Raw genomic sequence first — 13673 nt, 5'->3', positions numbered from 1 at the left:
TTTGCTTCCTGCTTCTACTACTGTAGTTATCTTTTATAGGTACCTGTAACCACTGCAAGCCTCTATGATTAAATGTCCATAAGTAGAGTTGTTGTGTGTCAGCGTGCAGAACCAGTCTGTCAAATCTTAAACTGCTAAAGTTCCCAATTTGCTCTACCACAATAAGCACAAGTAAATAGGGTTTCTACCTCTGAATAGATTATTGTACACATCCAGGAAAATTGCATTTTTTTTGTGGTTATCTTAAGGCAGTGTACAAAAGGCCATCTGAACACAGTTGAGAGAGAAGTTTGTTCTCCAAGGAAAAAGGAAAGCTTCAAAATTGAGGTGTAAAGGGAATTTAAGAAGAGGAGAAATGCAGAATAAATTCACCTTTAAGTAATATTGAAAATCTATTTTCTAGAAAGCAGGGAACTTTCATTTAGAAGAATTAGTCAAGATTAACCATCTCTTAAATGGAGATATTACACCTTTCCCAGTTTTTCATTATACAGCCAAATTCCACTGGCATAAGACCTCATTTGAGGATCACCTATCAAAAATAACTTTCAGTGCGCTAGGAGTAGAATTAATGGAACCAATCTGGAGAGCAGTCAGCAATAAGAATGAATTTTTCCCATAATATCCTTATATCACTAACTGGCTGGACCAATGTGTCAAAGCCAACAATGTAAAAAATTAACCAGGGAAAACTTTCTTCCTTTTGCAGTTAGTCTGATCAGGAAAACATTCCAGATTATTTGGCCTAGTTCCTCTTCCTGTCAAATTAGCGCTTTTTAGTGCTCAAAGGCATGCATTTTAGTCTGTTGTATAAAAAGTATTTTACAATTTGTATAACATCAGTGTTCTATTATGCATCCAGGTAAAAGTTTAACATGTTTAATTTTATCATATATCATGTGCAAAGTTGTTCAGTAAAATGGAAATTGCTCCATAGAACAGAACCGTGAACCTGAATGGCACCATTTTAGTCAGGCTAACATATTCTTGTATTTTATCATAACATTTGCTCAATACACTTAACAAACATGAAGATTAGCATCCAATAATCTCTGCCCCCTCCATGGGATTTGAATGGATATAACTTTACAAGCAGCTTATGATCTGATTTTAAAAATAATATTATACTTTAAACAAGTTTGTAAGTAAAATAAATATACAGGTAATATTTTCCTGAGACAAGCAGAGGTATAACTCCTCGTCTTGAGGGGTATCTCTGTCTGTTGCTAACACACCTCTCTATTTGCAGGAGAATGTTGAAGGAGGAGATTGTAGTCGCTGCAAATCTGGCTTCTTCAATTTGCAAGAGGATAACAGGAAAGGCTGTGATGAGTGTTTCTGTTCAGGGGTTTCAAACAGATGTCAGAGTTCCTACTGGACCTATGGCAATGTAAGGACTGCTATTTAATTCTTTGTGCCACTCCAGGGTCTTCTTTATTGCTGCTGTTGTTTCTTGGTAACAAATATTTTCAAAAAGTAATTTATTACCATGAGCTTCTATTTAGAGTTATTTTTTTTAAAGTGATAGGATTTTCTACAAATGCTATTTGTGTATATTTGCTCAAACCCTTTAAGGTTTTATTTGTAGAGCTGTATACTGGCACCTCTTAGAATAAATTGTCTGGTCTTTCAGTGCCTGTAATTAGTATGTGAAATAATAATGGAATTCATGTTGTTTCAATTCCAAGGGTTCATGATATAATAGAGAAAGCATGAGATTGTAATATAAAACATTACATTTTCCATTTATCAACATGTTTTGTATGGAAGTTGAAAAACTCCTTTATCATATACATAGTAAATATATATATGTTTGTGTTTATTTATATATATATATACTTAGTAAATACCAGCTTTTAATTGCTGTTTGATGCTTCCTGGGCTATTTAATTATTAAAAAGTACACTAAATTTAAACAACACCTTCATTTTTAGTTGATTGGAAGAGTTTTAAATTATTACCTATTTAATCATAACTAGGATTCTATTCCTCTAATGTAAATATGTTTACCTCTCTAACTCTACTGCCCAGAATACTTCCTAATGGTTTCCTTTGCAGAGATCAATTTATCCCCTTATAGAAGAGTTGAGGGAAATGGGACCTTCGGGGAATTTCAGAGAGTTTGTGTAGCTGGACTTAGTATATACAGTGTAGGAGAGAAAAGCTTCCAGGGTGAATGAGACACTAGGTCTTATGAAGTTGAATGGACTGAAACACTGGAATGTTTTGTTTGGAGAGTTAGAGAAGGATTTTGAGCAGTGTAGTACAAGATTGTAGTTATGCTTTACAAAGACTATTTTGATAAGCTATCTTCCAAATACTGCTTAGCTTTAATAAGCTAAATAATTCAGAATATAAGTATAAATATTTTTCTGCCCATATGGCTGTTAAGTGAAATTTGCAATATTATGAGTAGTTTCTAATGATCCTCCCATGCCTGAATTTGAATCTGTGTAGACATTATCAAATGTATTGCTTTTGAAGCTGAGTTCAAAGAATCAATATAAAATGGGCATTCGGTCTAACTTCCTCATTTCCCTTATAGAGCCCCATCCCACCCTCCTGATGTCTCCACTGACATATTAAAGCTTCATTACCAGCCAAGGGGCACATCTGGTGGCACTCAAGCTTTGGGGTCTTTAGAACCAAGGTCCACTGAATCCAACTCAGCTCCCTTGGAAGGGGAAAAGGTGGAAGGAGTTTATTATCTATCATCTAGCTAGCCAATAAGTTTTCACTTTGTTTTTGCTTTTCTTTTGACCACAAAAGTACTAAAGATTCTACAGCTTTGGGATAAGCATAATCAAATGATCTGTACATGAAGAAATTTAAAAAATATTTTAGCCACACGTCATCACCATTACCATTCTTTTCCCAACACATCACAACACCAAGGAGGTTAAAAAAGTCTCATAGATCCCTGGTAGTGAGTAGCCTGAAACCTCAGTTCAGCTTTATCCTAAGCAGGTAGGATGGTTTAAATTCAAAGTGTGGCAATATGCCTGACCCTGACAGGAGCAGAGCAATGAAAAAGCCAATCATCATGCACCCCCTTCCCTGCAAGGTTTCTTCCTTTTCTGGCCAGGGATCTAGGATGTGGGTCTCCAGAGCACTTATGACCCTGTGGGAAAGAATAAATACAGTATTGTGAGATGTTGTCATAGCAACTGACTGGGGGATTTGTATGCCCTTAAACCTACACAGAAATTTTAAAATGTGGGAGGGGAAGAAACACTGAATGTAAAGCCACCTTTTAGGTACTTGCATGTTTTCGTTCTTTTCTTCCTCTGCTTTACAAATATATATGTAATTCTTTTGAAATATGTTTATTTCCTTAAGCAACAAGAAATTATTAATAGAATGAAAACGATGAAATTCAAACTCTGATTATTTGATGAATTATATACTGTTTTAACCATCATGTAACTTTGAATGAATTTCTGTTTTTTACAGTACTTGGAACTTTTTAAAAGTATAACATCAATAAAAAACTGATTGTTATACATTGTTATCAAAACTCCTGGAAACATCACGGAAAAATAAACAATGGGAGCTTATATGAGTGTGTTAGTTAGTGACATTCATGAATTTCATGTTCTTCTAAGTGTTAATAGTTTGGTTTTCTAATTTCTAAACATGGACACTACAAGGAATGTGACATAGAGAAGAAGGTGATGGATAGTTGTTTATAATTATTGATGTTTGTTTTTTTCTAAGATACAAGACATGAGTGGCTGGTATCTGACCGACATCTCTGGCAGAATTCAAGTGTCTCCCCAGCAGGACAACTTGGTGTCGCCTCAGCAGATCAGCATCAGTAACGTGGAGGCCCGGAGAGTCCTGCCAGACAGCTACTACTGGAGTGCTCCAGCTCCATATTTGGGAAACAAAGTAAGTCCATATGTTTGCATGTTTCTTGTTCCTCTCCTATAACTGACCAATAATGAGAGTGAGTTTTATTTAGCATTTTTTAAAGAAAGAAGAAATCAGATTCCTAGTGTACTGTAATGCCAGAACTGGTTAGTCAAGTCAAGTTGGGCATTTCTCTCCTGATGCTGGAGCAAGGTTTGTGTAGAAGACTTTAATGGGCCATGACATCCCTGGTTCTTAATATAGTTGGACTTACATGTAAACTTTCTGAATGAATGAATAAATTAATGAAACCTCGATGATATTTTGTAAAACATTATAGATATTTGAACACTGTTGTGTTTATTTGAAAATGGGTATTTTTTAGAGTGTTCCATGATGGGATACTTAGTGAAGTTTTCTTTATCTGTTTAAACTTCATTTTCAAAATTGATATGTAAGAGAGCTACTTTTTCTTCTACCTGGTATAAATCTTAATTGTAAAAGAAATCTATGACATAACTAATTAAATGCTTGCTATAAGGCTTATGTAAACAGCATTTTTCCTGGAATTCAAACTGAGAACTACCCTAAATGTGCTAAACTGAAAGAACATGTTTTTTTTTTTAAAGTCTACTCATATGTGTATCAAAACACACACTGATTATCATAATAAGCCTTAGAAATTCAACCTTTCCCCCCCTATTGTTGATTAACTCTCTCTAGATAAGTGTTTTGGTGTTTAGAATTTATTTTATTTTGCCTAATAATATGTTGGAAACTAAATGGTGTCTTAATTTCATGAATATATCCTTATTCTGTGAAAATTAATAACTTGTTATTGATAGTTAAGTTTCTTTATGAAACCAGAAACTATAATAGAAAAACAAATATGTTAGTGAATTGATGCTATTAAAACCTATTTGTCACCCATAAGAACATAGAGTAACTTTTGAAGAAATCTTCATTAGATTCAACAAATAATTGGAGGGAAGAAGAGGGAATGTGGGGATATGAAAGATAGTAAAATGAAACAGACATTATTACTGTATGTATATATGTGACTACATGACCAATATGATTTTGCAACATGCACACTCAGAAAAATGAGAAATTATATCCCATTTATGTATGATATATCAAAGTACATAAATGCATCCTACTGTCATGTATAACTAATTAAAACAAAATTTTAAAAGTGTATTTGTAGCTACTGGTTCTCTTGTATGGCATGAGAGTATCAAAATGAAAAAAAAAACTTACTAGCTTATATGTTGCTCAGTGAGTGGGAACTGGTAGTTTCAGCTGATTGAAAAATTTTAACTCACAACCTGGTTCTTATTTTTAACAGGCTTTAAATGCTATTACAAAAAAAATGTGTAAATGAATAAACAGGTTTTCAATGAACATGTATTTTAAAAGAGACAGCATATGTTGCATAAAATTCAATAGCTATAATAAAAATCTAATTAAACTTTTATTTGCAGAGCCACTTACAATAAGAAGTCATTTTATCCTATTCTATTTAGGAACCTCCTGTATTCCCAACAAGGATAAAATAACACATAAGATTTGAATTTCCACTGCTTAAAATTGCCAAAAAATTATGAAAATAAGCTGTCTTTTTTTTTTTTCAACATCTTATAGGATGTTCAAGAAGAGATTTGGGTCAAAATTAGATGAGTTTGAGAGGTTTATTTTTTTATGTGATGGCAAAATTTATTTAGAGATAGCTGATAATAGAATTTGCCATATTTTCCATCACATCTTCTTCGGTCATATGCTTTTTCTTTCTGTTGGCTGAAAATCAAACTGACAGAAGGAAAGCAAGCAAGTGGGGTACTAAACAGCATCAGAGCAAAGAATTTGGACATCCTGTTCATAGTTGTTGGTTCCCAAAGATAACTTCCCTTATCCTGGCTGAACTGTTTCTTTTAACCACCCACAATGAAGCACTTCATTTTCCCCTACAGATTATTTTCACATCAAAAAGCTGTGCTTGCCTGTGCTCTACTTTCCATTCAGTGAACAAAATAATGGTAACCGGGTGTGCAAATTGTTTGAATATGGAAGACATTTTTTAATGTAATGTGGAAGCCCTTGGTGGTTTACTGTCAGACATCTCAGTATGAATGAAACAATTTGCCTTAATAACTGAACCATATAAATTTTTGATACTACAATAATACTGCAAGCTCTCAGAAATTACCACAGTACATCTTAGCTGTCATGTCACATCATGTAAATTATAGTCATGATGACATGCTTAGCTTGGTTGATTTAATATCTTGCTAAGGAAATGGAAAATTGCAGGGCCTTGTTTGTAAATTCAATAAAGCTACTTTCCTAAATAGTTGAGGCTAAATTCTTTAGCAGTAATTGCTATTTGAATCAGAGCCATTGCCAGAATCTGACAGAAAAAGTATATCAAGATATTTGTGCATCTGCTTAGATACTGAATTTCATTGACATCCATGACCAGAGGCTATGGGTGCATAATCACTCCTCTGCTTTTTTTTTTTTTTGTTAATTCCTAAGTCCAAAAATATGTATGTATATATTTATGAGCAGCTATTAGCTCTTCCTAAATATTTATATGACTACTTTTCAAACATTTTCCAAGTCACTTGGTCAGAAAGCCACTTTGCAACGGAAGGGAGAGATGCTGTGCTTATTCTCCTGGAATGGAGATGCCACATGTCCTTTCTTTCTGAGGAACCTAACCCCACATAATAAAAGTGCTCCAGCACAAGACACACTTTACTCACATAGAAGTCTGCAGGTTGTAATAAAACTCAAAAATATGAGCCAATATAGTATAGTACCTGTTATCCTCTGAGGCATGTTCATTTTTTGGCTCTCTGGAATAGTAATGTATGAGTGCATGATTATGAGTATGTATGGAAAGTGGATGTGACCCAGAAGAAGCTCACACATTTTTATTCTGCCCATTGAAACTACTCCCATGATCTCAACTGTGAATTAACTTCTCAATTGTAATCATGATTTTTTTTTCTCACATCTAGGTAAATATTTGGCACAACAGGCAGCTCATTTTTATATAATTTAAACCATCTCATTCTACGTAGTCAAGGAGAATTAAGTCCTGCATGCACAGGGTTATCCTAGGCAGCATTTTATTTTCGACGTGCTTAGCAAATGTTAATGCCTAATGTTTTAAAGCATTTATGTAAGCTTGGAACCAAGCTAGAGGACAAAGAATCCTGCTGGTTTGCTATAGGCTGTAGCTATTCAGGAACAGTTTGGGAATTTCAGAGTTGGATAATTTACTGCTCTAGTAAACTAAATGCTACTGAAACACTGTAACAGTCATTTACTTAAGGTTACCCTAGTGGTCTAAAATAGTTAGTGCAACTTCCCAAAGCTATTCCCTGCATCTCTCAAGTTCTCAAGAGAATCTGGCTCGCCTGTCTGCTTCTGTTTTTACATTACCATTAAGGTTTGAAATTCTGTCTCTAAACATTATTGAATAAATCTTATGTGATTTGTTATTTACAACATTATTTTATGTTCTACAATATTATGCTGTCTCTCTTTTGCTTGCTTAGAAAAACTTTAAATTGTTCCATGTAGGTGCCAATAATACCTGTAGTCTAGCTTAAGAAGTCTTTATGAGGGCCTCCCAACATAAGAGCATCTGGATTTCAAAAGTCATCTCTGGTGAACTCCTTTGTTGCACTTGCTTGACTTTCAGTTCTACTTTGTAGAGTCCAAATTACAGCTGCTATGAATTAAAAGAAAGAGACTGATGTTCAAGATTCACAGGACACGGTAGCCCTTATCATATAAAAAGAGCTCAACAAATACTGTGTGATCGATGCTTCCTGCTTAACACAAAGAACAAAAAACAACAAAAAAAATATTTTCATTAAGTTGCTCAGAAATGAATGACCTTTGAGTTGAGATTTGTGTGTGAGTTGAAAGATGATTTCAGTCTTGTATCTAAGAAATTTAAAATCCTCTAACAAGTATGATCCACTTTTTTTTTTCTTTAGTCTTGTAGTTTGCTTCTGTGACTCCTTTGCTCCACATTCCTCAAGATTATCCAAAAGAGGAGTTCAAAACCCTTTCCTCCATCCATAAATTTCCTCTAATTTAAGTCTTGAATTAATTAAGAAGATCATTATGTATGTGAGGAAGAGCATGGTCATAAAAGCAAGTGAATAAATCAGCTGTGATTGACTTTTTTATTCCATAAATCAAATCCTATCAGGAATTATTTGGAAATGAAGTATGGCCTAGCAGAATGATTTCTTCCTAGAATAAACCAAATGAATTGTTAAGAGAAGATGAGGAAATAAATATCTCATATTGCAAAGTATTATCTAAAAGAGCATTCTAATACTCATATGTGTTTTTCTATTTCCACTGTTCTATAATGAAATGCAATGGCACAAAGATCATTTTTTTAAATTGATCAACTAAACAGGTACTAGGTAAGGGACCATTCAGTTTAATAGGAACTTAGTGGAAAAAGTAAGGGACTTTATTTAAGAGTAATTTCAGTATAAGTTAGTTTGCAACATGGTTGACAACAAAGCTAATAGAGAAAGTAGGGCTACATTGGTAGGAGTTCACTGGTCAGAACAAAGGAAGGGAAAGAAAAGAAAGAAAGAAAAGAAAGAAAGAAAGAAAGAAAGAAAGAAAGAAAGAAAGAAAGAAAGAAAGAAAGAAAGAAAGAAAGAAAGAAAGGAAGGAAGGAAGGAAGGAAGGGAAAGGGAGGGAGAGAGGGAGGGAGGGAGAGAGGGAGGGAGGGAGACTCAGAACCCAACAATGTAAAATTCACCATGTTTAGCATGAAGTAAAAAAATACCAGGACCATTAACAAGTAAGGCATATGAGCTATAACCTGGAACATAATCAGTAAATGAAAATAGACCCAAAACTCACATGAAAGTTGTGCTATAGTCTATCAAAGTTAAGTGATTGAAAGAGGAGATGAAGAGAAAATCGTAGAAGCTCCCAGAGGGAAAAATGATACAACATGTACAGAGGAACAAAGAAACAGCAGATTCTTGTCATACACTATATACTATGATCCACATATTGATGTGCACCCCTCCCCTGAAAATTCATGTATGGAAGCCTAATACCTAATGTAATAGTGTAAAGGGTTGGGGCTCTTTGGGGAAGTGATTACTTCATTTCCTTGCAAATGGAATCACAGTCATTATTAAGGAGGTTGAAGGGGAACTACCTTGCTTTGTCAGTCATGTGAGGACACAGAAAGAAGTTACCATCTTGGAAACAGAGAGTAAGCCTTTATCAGATATTGAATATGCCAGTGCTTGAGTTGAAAATACCTATCTCAAGAACTCTAAGCAATACATGTCTCTTCTATTGTTTATAAATTACCAGGTCTATGTTATCTAGTTATAGCAGTGTTAATAGACTCCCCATGCAAGCCAAAATATAACACATTCAATTTTGGGGAAGAAAACAGCAACAGAAACAAACAAATGCTATGAATCCAGCATTTTTTTTATCAGACCAAAATATCTTTGAAAAATGGAGGCAAAAATAGACTTTTCCACTGGTGTAAAGGCTGGGTAAATTTGTCACAGATCAACATTAGAAGTATTTAGAAAGTTTATATATATGTATGTGTATATATATATATATATATATATATATATATATATATATATATACACACACACACATATATACACACACACACATATGCACATATACACACATGTCATATATATGTGTGTATATATATATATCATATATGATGGAAATTTGTCCTATAAAAGAAGTATCAAACAAGATAAGTTTTATTTTTTTCCTACTGTTACTTTCTAGCATAAGACCTCCAGCCAGTTATCTCATTAGCCCCTGAGCCAAGAACCATAATTATTAAATAAATGATTAAACACACAAAGTTGAACTAAAACTTTGAGCACTCCTTGCATAAAAGTTTCTGTCTGAAGTTGGAAAACTGAAGACTATACTATAACAAGAGCATAAAACAAAGGCTTCCTTGACCATTTATCACTTATTATCTCAAAACCAAAGAAAGCAAATCCAGTACTGATTTGAATGTATTTCAGTCAGTCCTTAAAGTAAACTATGTTTTGTTTTTTTCCCATATACTTTTCAGTATGTTTTTGACATTCATGTTTCATGTGCAGCTCAGTGGAGAACTTTGGGGGAACCAATGGAGTGTTGTCCAATTCCATAGGGGACAGACCCTCAATATGCTGCCCTCTCCTACTTGGAGTAGATGAGATGCTCCAATAATTGTTAGTATGACAGTATTATACCATTAATAAACCTAGAGTGGCAAGTGTTTTTTACATACTTATTTTTTTAAATTGTTCTTTAAGTATTGGTAGTAGAACAAGAGCAATGTAGTAGGGGTGAATGGGCCACAGACATATACAGAGGAAAGACAATGGAAGGACAGTGGGAGATGCCAGCCGTCAATTTGCCAAAAAGAGATGTCTGAAACACACCAATTCCTCACAGCCCTCAGAAGGGACCATCCCTGCTGACAGCATGAGCTCAGGCTAGGGCTTCTTTTTCTTCGCTTTCATGAGAATTACTAAAAACTAACATTCGTGTAAGAAGGTGACCTGGTTTTATTCTATTTGTGGTTACATTTGTGTGTGGGGGGGGGGGGGGTATGTGTGGTATGTGTGTGTGTATTTTGTGTGTGTGTGTGGTTTGTGTATGCCTGCATGTTCATGCTAGCGATCAAAACTTGGGCTTTGCATATGCTAGTCAAGCACTCTGCCACTGAGCTACACTCATAGCCAATGTTTTCTTTTTTATGCCTTTCACAGACCTGATATAAATGTTACAGCTCTTCTTTATTAACTTTGTTATGTTGTACACATTCTTTCAGTCAGTTGAACTAGATATTCATTTTCTGAAAAATGAGGATTCTAGCACCCTCCAGAATCATACAAAACCCTCAAAAACGTCCTTGCCACACAGAAGCTCTTCAACAAATGCACATTGTTTTGTGAATTTCTATAGTTTTATGCTACGGCAATTTATATTGGAAGTAATCTTCATAGTCTCAAAGACATTTGTTAAGGAACACTTCGTTCCCTGTCTATTCATTGTGGCCTGGCATAGCATCTGGTGGTAAAGGTATCCTTACAAATAAAAATGGTCAAAGAGTTCACTTGAGTAAGTAAGGAGATGATGTGACTTAACGGCAGCTTCACAGAAAAGGAAAATGATAAATAAGTTAGACAACTGTTTGAAATACCTGGAGGGCATTTTGTACTATATTTTGAAGGTACCAAAATTGAGCTAGTGTGTATTATTTTATATCTTCCTGAGCAAATGACTAGGGCCCACTCTCTTTGCTTCACTGAAGACCTGGCAGTGAGTGGGATTTGAGTTTTCTGACCATCAGAAGTCGACTAAAGAAATAAACTTCACAACTGTAGTCAATGTGCTACAGCAATCATTTGGCAAGTGAGAATGAGGTCATTAAGATGGGCCCAACCCCAATATGACTGGTGTTCTTATAAAATGGGGAAATTTGGAGACACACACATTGAAAGAACACCATGTGAAGGTACAGATGGCCATCACCAAGCCAAGGAGAGAGGCCTAGAACACATCCTTCCCTCTTAGCCATCTCAACAACTGACCGGCCAATGCCTCAGTTTCAGACTTGTGGCCTCCAGAACTATGTAGCAATAAATTTCTAATTTTTAAGCCACTCCGTCTGTGGTATTTTGGTATGGCTGCCCTAGCAAACCAATACACATAGTAAAGTATTATTTTTTTTTTAGATCCTATAACTTCTAATTGTGTTATAATATATAGTGAACAAAACACAAATTTCTTGATTCTTTAAAGAAAGCATACAAATTTGATAATAGCAAGGTTAAGAGTCCAACAGAAAAACGGATAATAGGGTAAATGAGCAGTACATAGAAAAGGAAATAAAATGCGGTCTTAACTATGTGAAACAATGTTCAGCCTGTTTTATAATATAATAACTACACTGAAAAATCATTTGTCATTAGTCATGTAGGGAAGACAACAAAATGGATAACATGCTCTATTATTTATTGAAGGTTTAAAGAGACAAAGCTCCTCATAAATCCCTGGTTGGGATATATATCAATGTAGTCCAGGAAAACCAACCTAGAAATCTCCACCAAAGTTACAAACGCATGTATTCTTTATATACTTCTCTTCTGGGAATTTTGCTTACATGTATGTGTGTGTGTGTGTGATTGTATGTGTGTGTGTATATACACACATGCAAAGTCACTCATTCCACAAATGTGGTAAGCACAAAAATATCCATTAGTGAGAAACTAATTTAATGAATTTTGGTGCATCCATGCCATCAAACACTATAAAACTATAAATAAATTAGAAAAAGAAGTTATTTGCAAAATAATATAGAATGATCCAGAATATATTTTTAAATGATTAAAGAGAGGAATGGGAAAATAAACAAGGAGAGAAATGAATTACAGTAGATGGGGTAGAGAGAGAAGATGTAAGGGAAGGGGAGGGGGGATAGTAGGGGATAGGAAAGGTAGCAGAATACAACAGTTACTAATAGGGCATTATGTAAAATTATGGATGTGTAACTGACATGATTCTGCAGTCTGCATTTGGGGTAAAAATTGGGAGTTCATAACCCACTTCAATCTAATGTATGAAATATGATATGTCAAGAGCTTTGTAATGTTGTGAACAACCAATAAAAAACAGACTGTCTTGTATAAAAAAAAATAGAAGTCTAATATATGTATGACTACCATTTATGTTCTCAAGTGGAGAAAAAGATTACATATTTGGGATTTTAAAGTGACTTTCCTGTTTAGAGTAACATCCACCATTTGGATTGAGATGAGTTTGTCTCAAAGACTGTGTTCTATTGCCACACTCAAGAAGAGCATATTGTCACATTTGTAAGATAAGGTATTTGAACTAAAACAGTCTTATTTTTATTTCTAATTTCATCTCTTTCACACTATTGCTTCTTTATTTTATACTTCACTGTAGCAATTGATGTTTTCATGTGATCCTTTAATAAGTATTAAGTGCCCAATCCCATCTGCTAAAGAGTGGTTAGCATGCTTAATCAATCACAAGGATTCCAATAGCACTCTTCTCTTTCCAGACTTTTTCAGGAAATTCTCTTATTGTCAGCAGGGCCTGTTGGGAAAACATAAAACTGGCATTTGTATTCCTGATGTCTTCTCATCATTTCCAACAGTAGCAGCTGAGTAAAAGCAGGTGCACTCTTGCCTTACTTTTTCAAAATCTCTTGCTCTGTTACCTGGGTCTGAAATTTCATGCAGTTAAAAATCTAACACTTGCCACATTGAAAAGGGAGCTATGTGAGAGAACCCCAATCTGAAATGTGATGAATTATTAAACAGGTAGTTTGTTGGGTGATTGAAAATTACCTGCAAAAGAGTGCTTATCTCCTTGAGGCACATCGAAAGCTGAAGGAATTGAGCCAATTAGACTGACTGTCTTTTCAATGAGTTGTGACCTATCAATGGTAATAGCTTATTATGATGATAAATGAACCCATCTCTCAAACTGAAGCCTGAGTACACACTTCAGCAGTTTCCTTGAATCATGAGGCCATTACCTCTCAGCTTCAGATCGACAGCAGTGACAACCATGGGAGCAGAGAGCATGCATGACTAGACACAGATGATTGTTTTACTCAGATGAATATATTTACAGCTATTTCCAAAGAAACAGGCCCTCTTTGTGCCTTGTGTGTTGATACCTGAAATATTCACCATATAATTCTTCCTTCATTAGGAAGAAATCCTCTCCCCAGCTGTAACATTCTC

At 34.8% G+C, this 13673-nt stretch overlaps 1 protein-coding gene across 1 annotated transcript in view; it reads left to right on the top strand.

Moving 5' to 3' along the window:
* Lama2 (laminin subunit alpha 2) overlaps positions 1-13673 on the top strand; it is a 555405-nt gene that overhangs the window by 243255 nt on the left and 298477 nt on the right. Inside the window, exons 11-12 of the mRNA XM_077801650.1 lie at positions 1250-1390; positions 3718-3891. Of these exons, the coding sequence (XP_077657776.1) occupies positions 1250-1390; positions 3718-3891 (315 nt within the window). The remainder of the gene's footprint in view (positions 1-1249; positions 1391-3717; positions 3892-13673) is intronic.

This window comes from Urocitellus parryii, chromosome 8 (genome assembly GCF_045843805.1).
Source record: "Urocitellus parryii isolate mUroPar1 chromosome 8, mUroPar1.hap1, whole genome shotgun sequence".
Taxonomy (NCBI): Eukaryota; Metazoa; Chordata; class Mammalia; order Rodentia; family Sciuridae; genus Urocitellus; species Urocitellus parryii.
The sequence above is the reverse complement of the archived record's forward strand: the minus strand, read 5'-3'. Positions and strand labels throughout refer to the sequence as shown.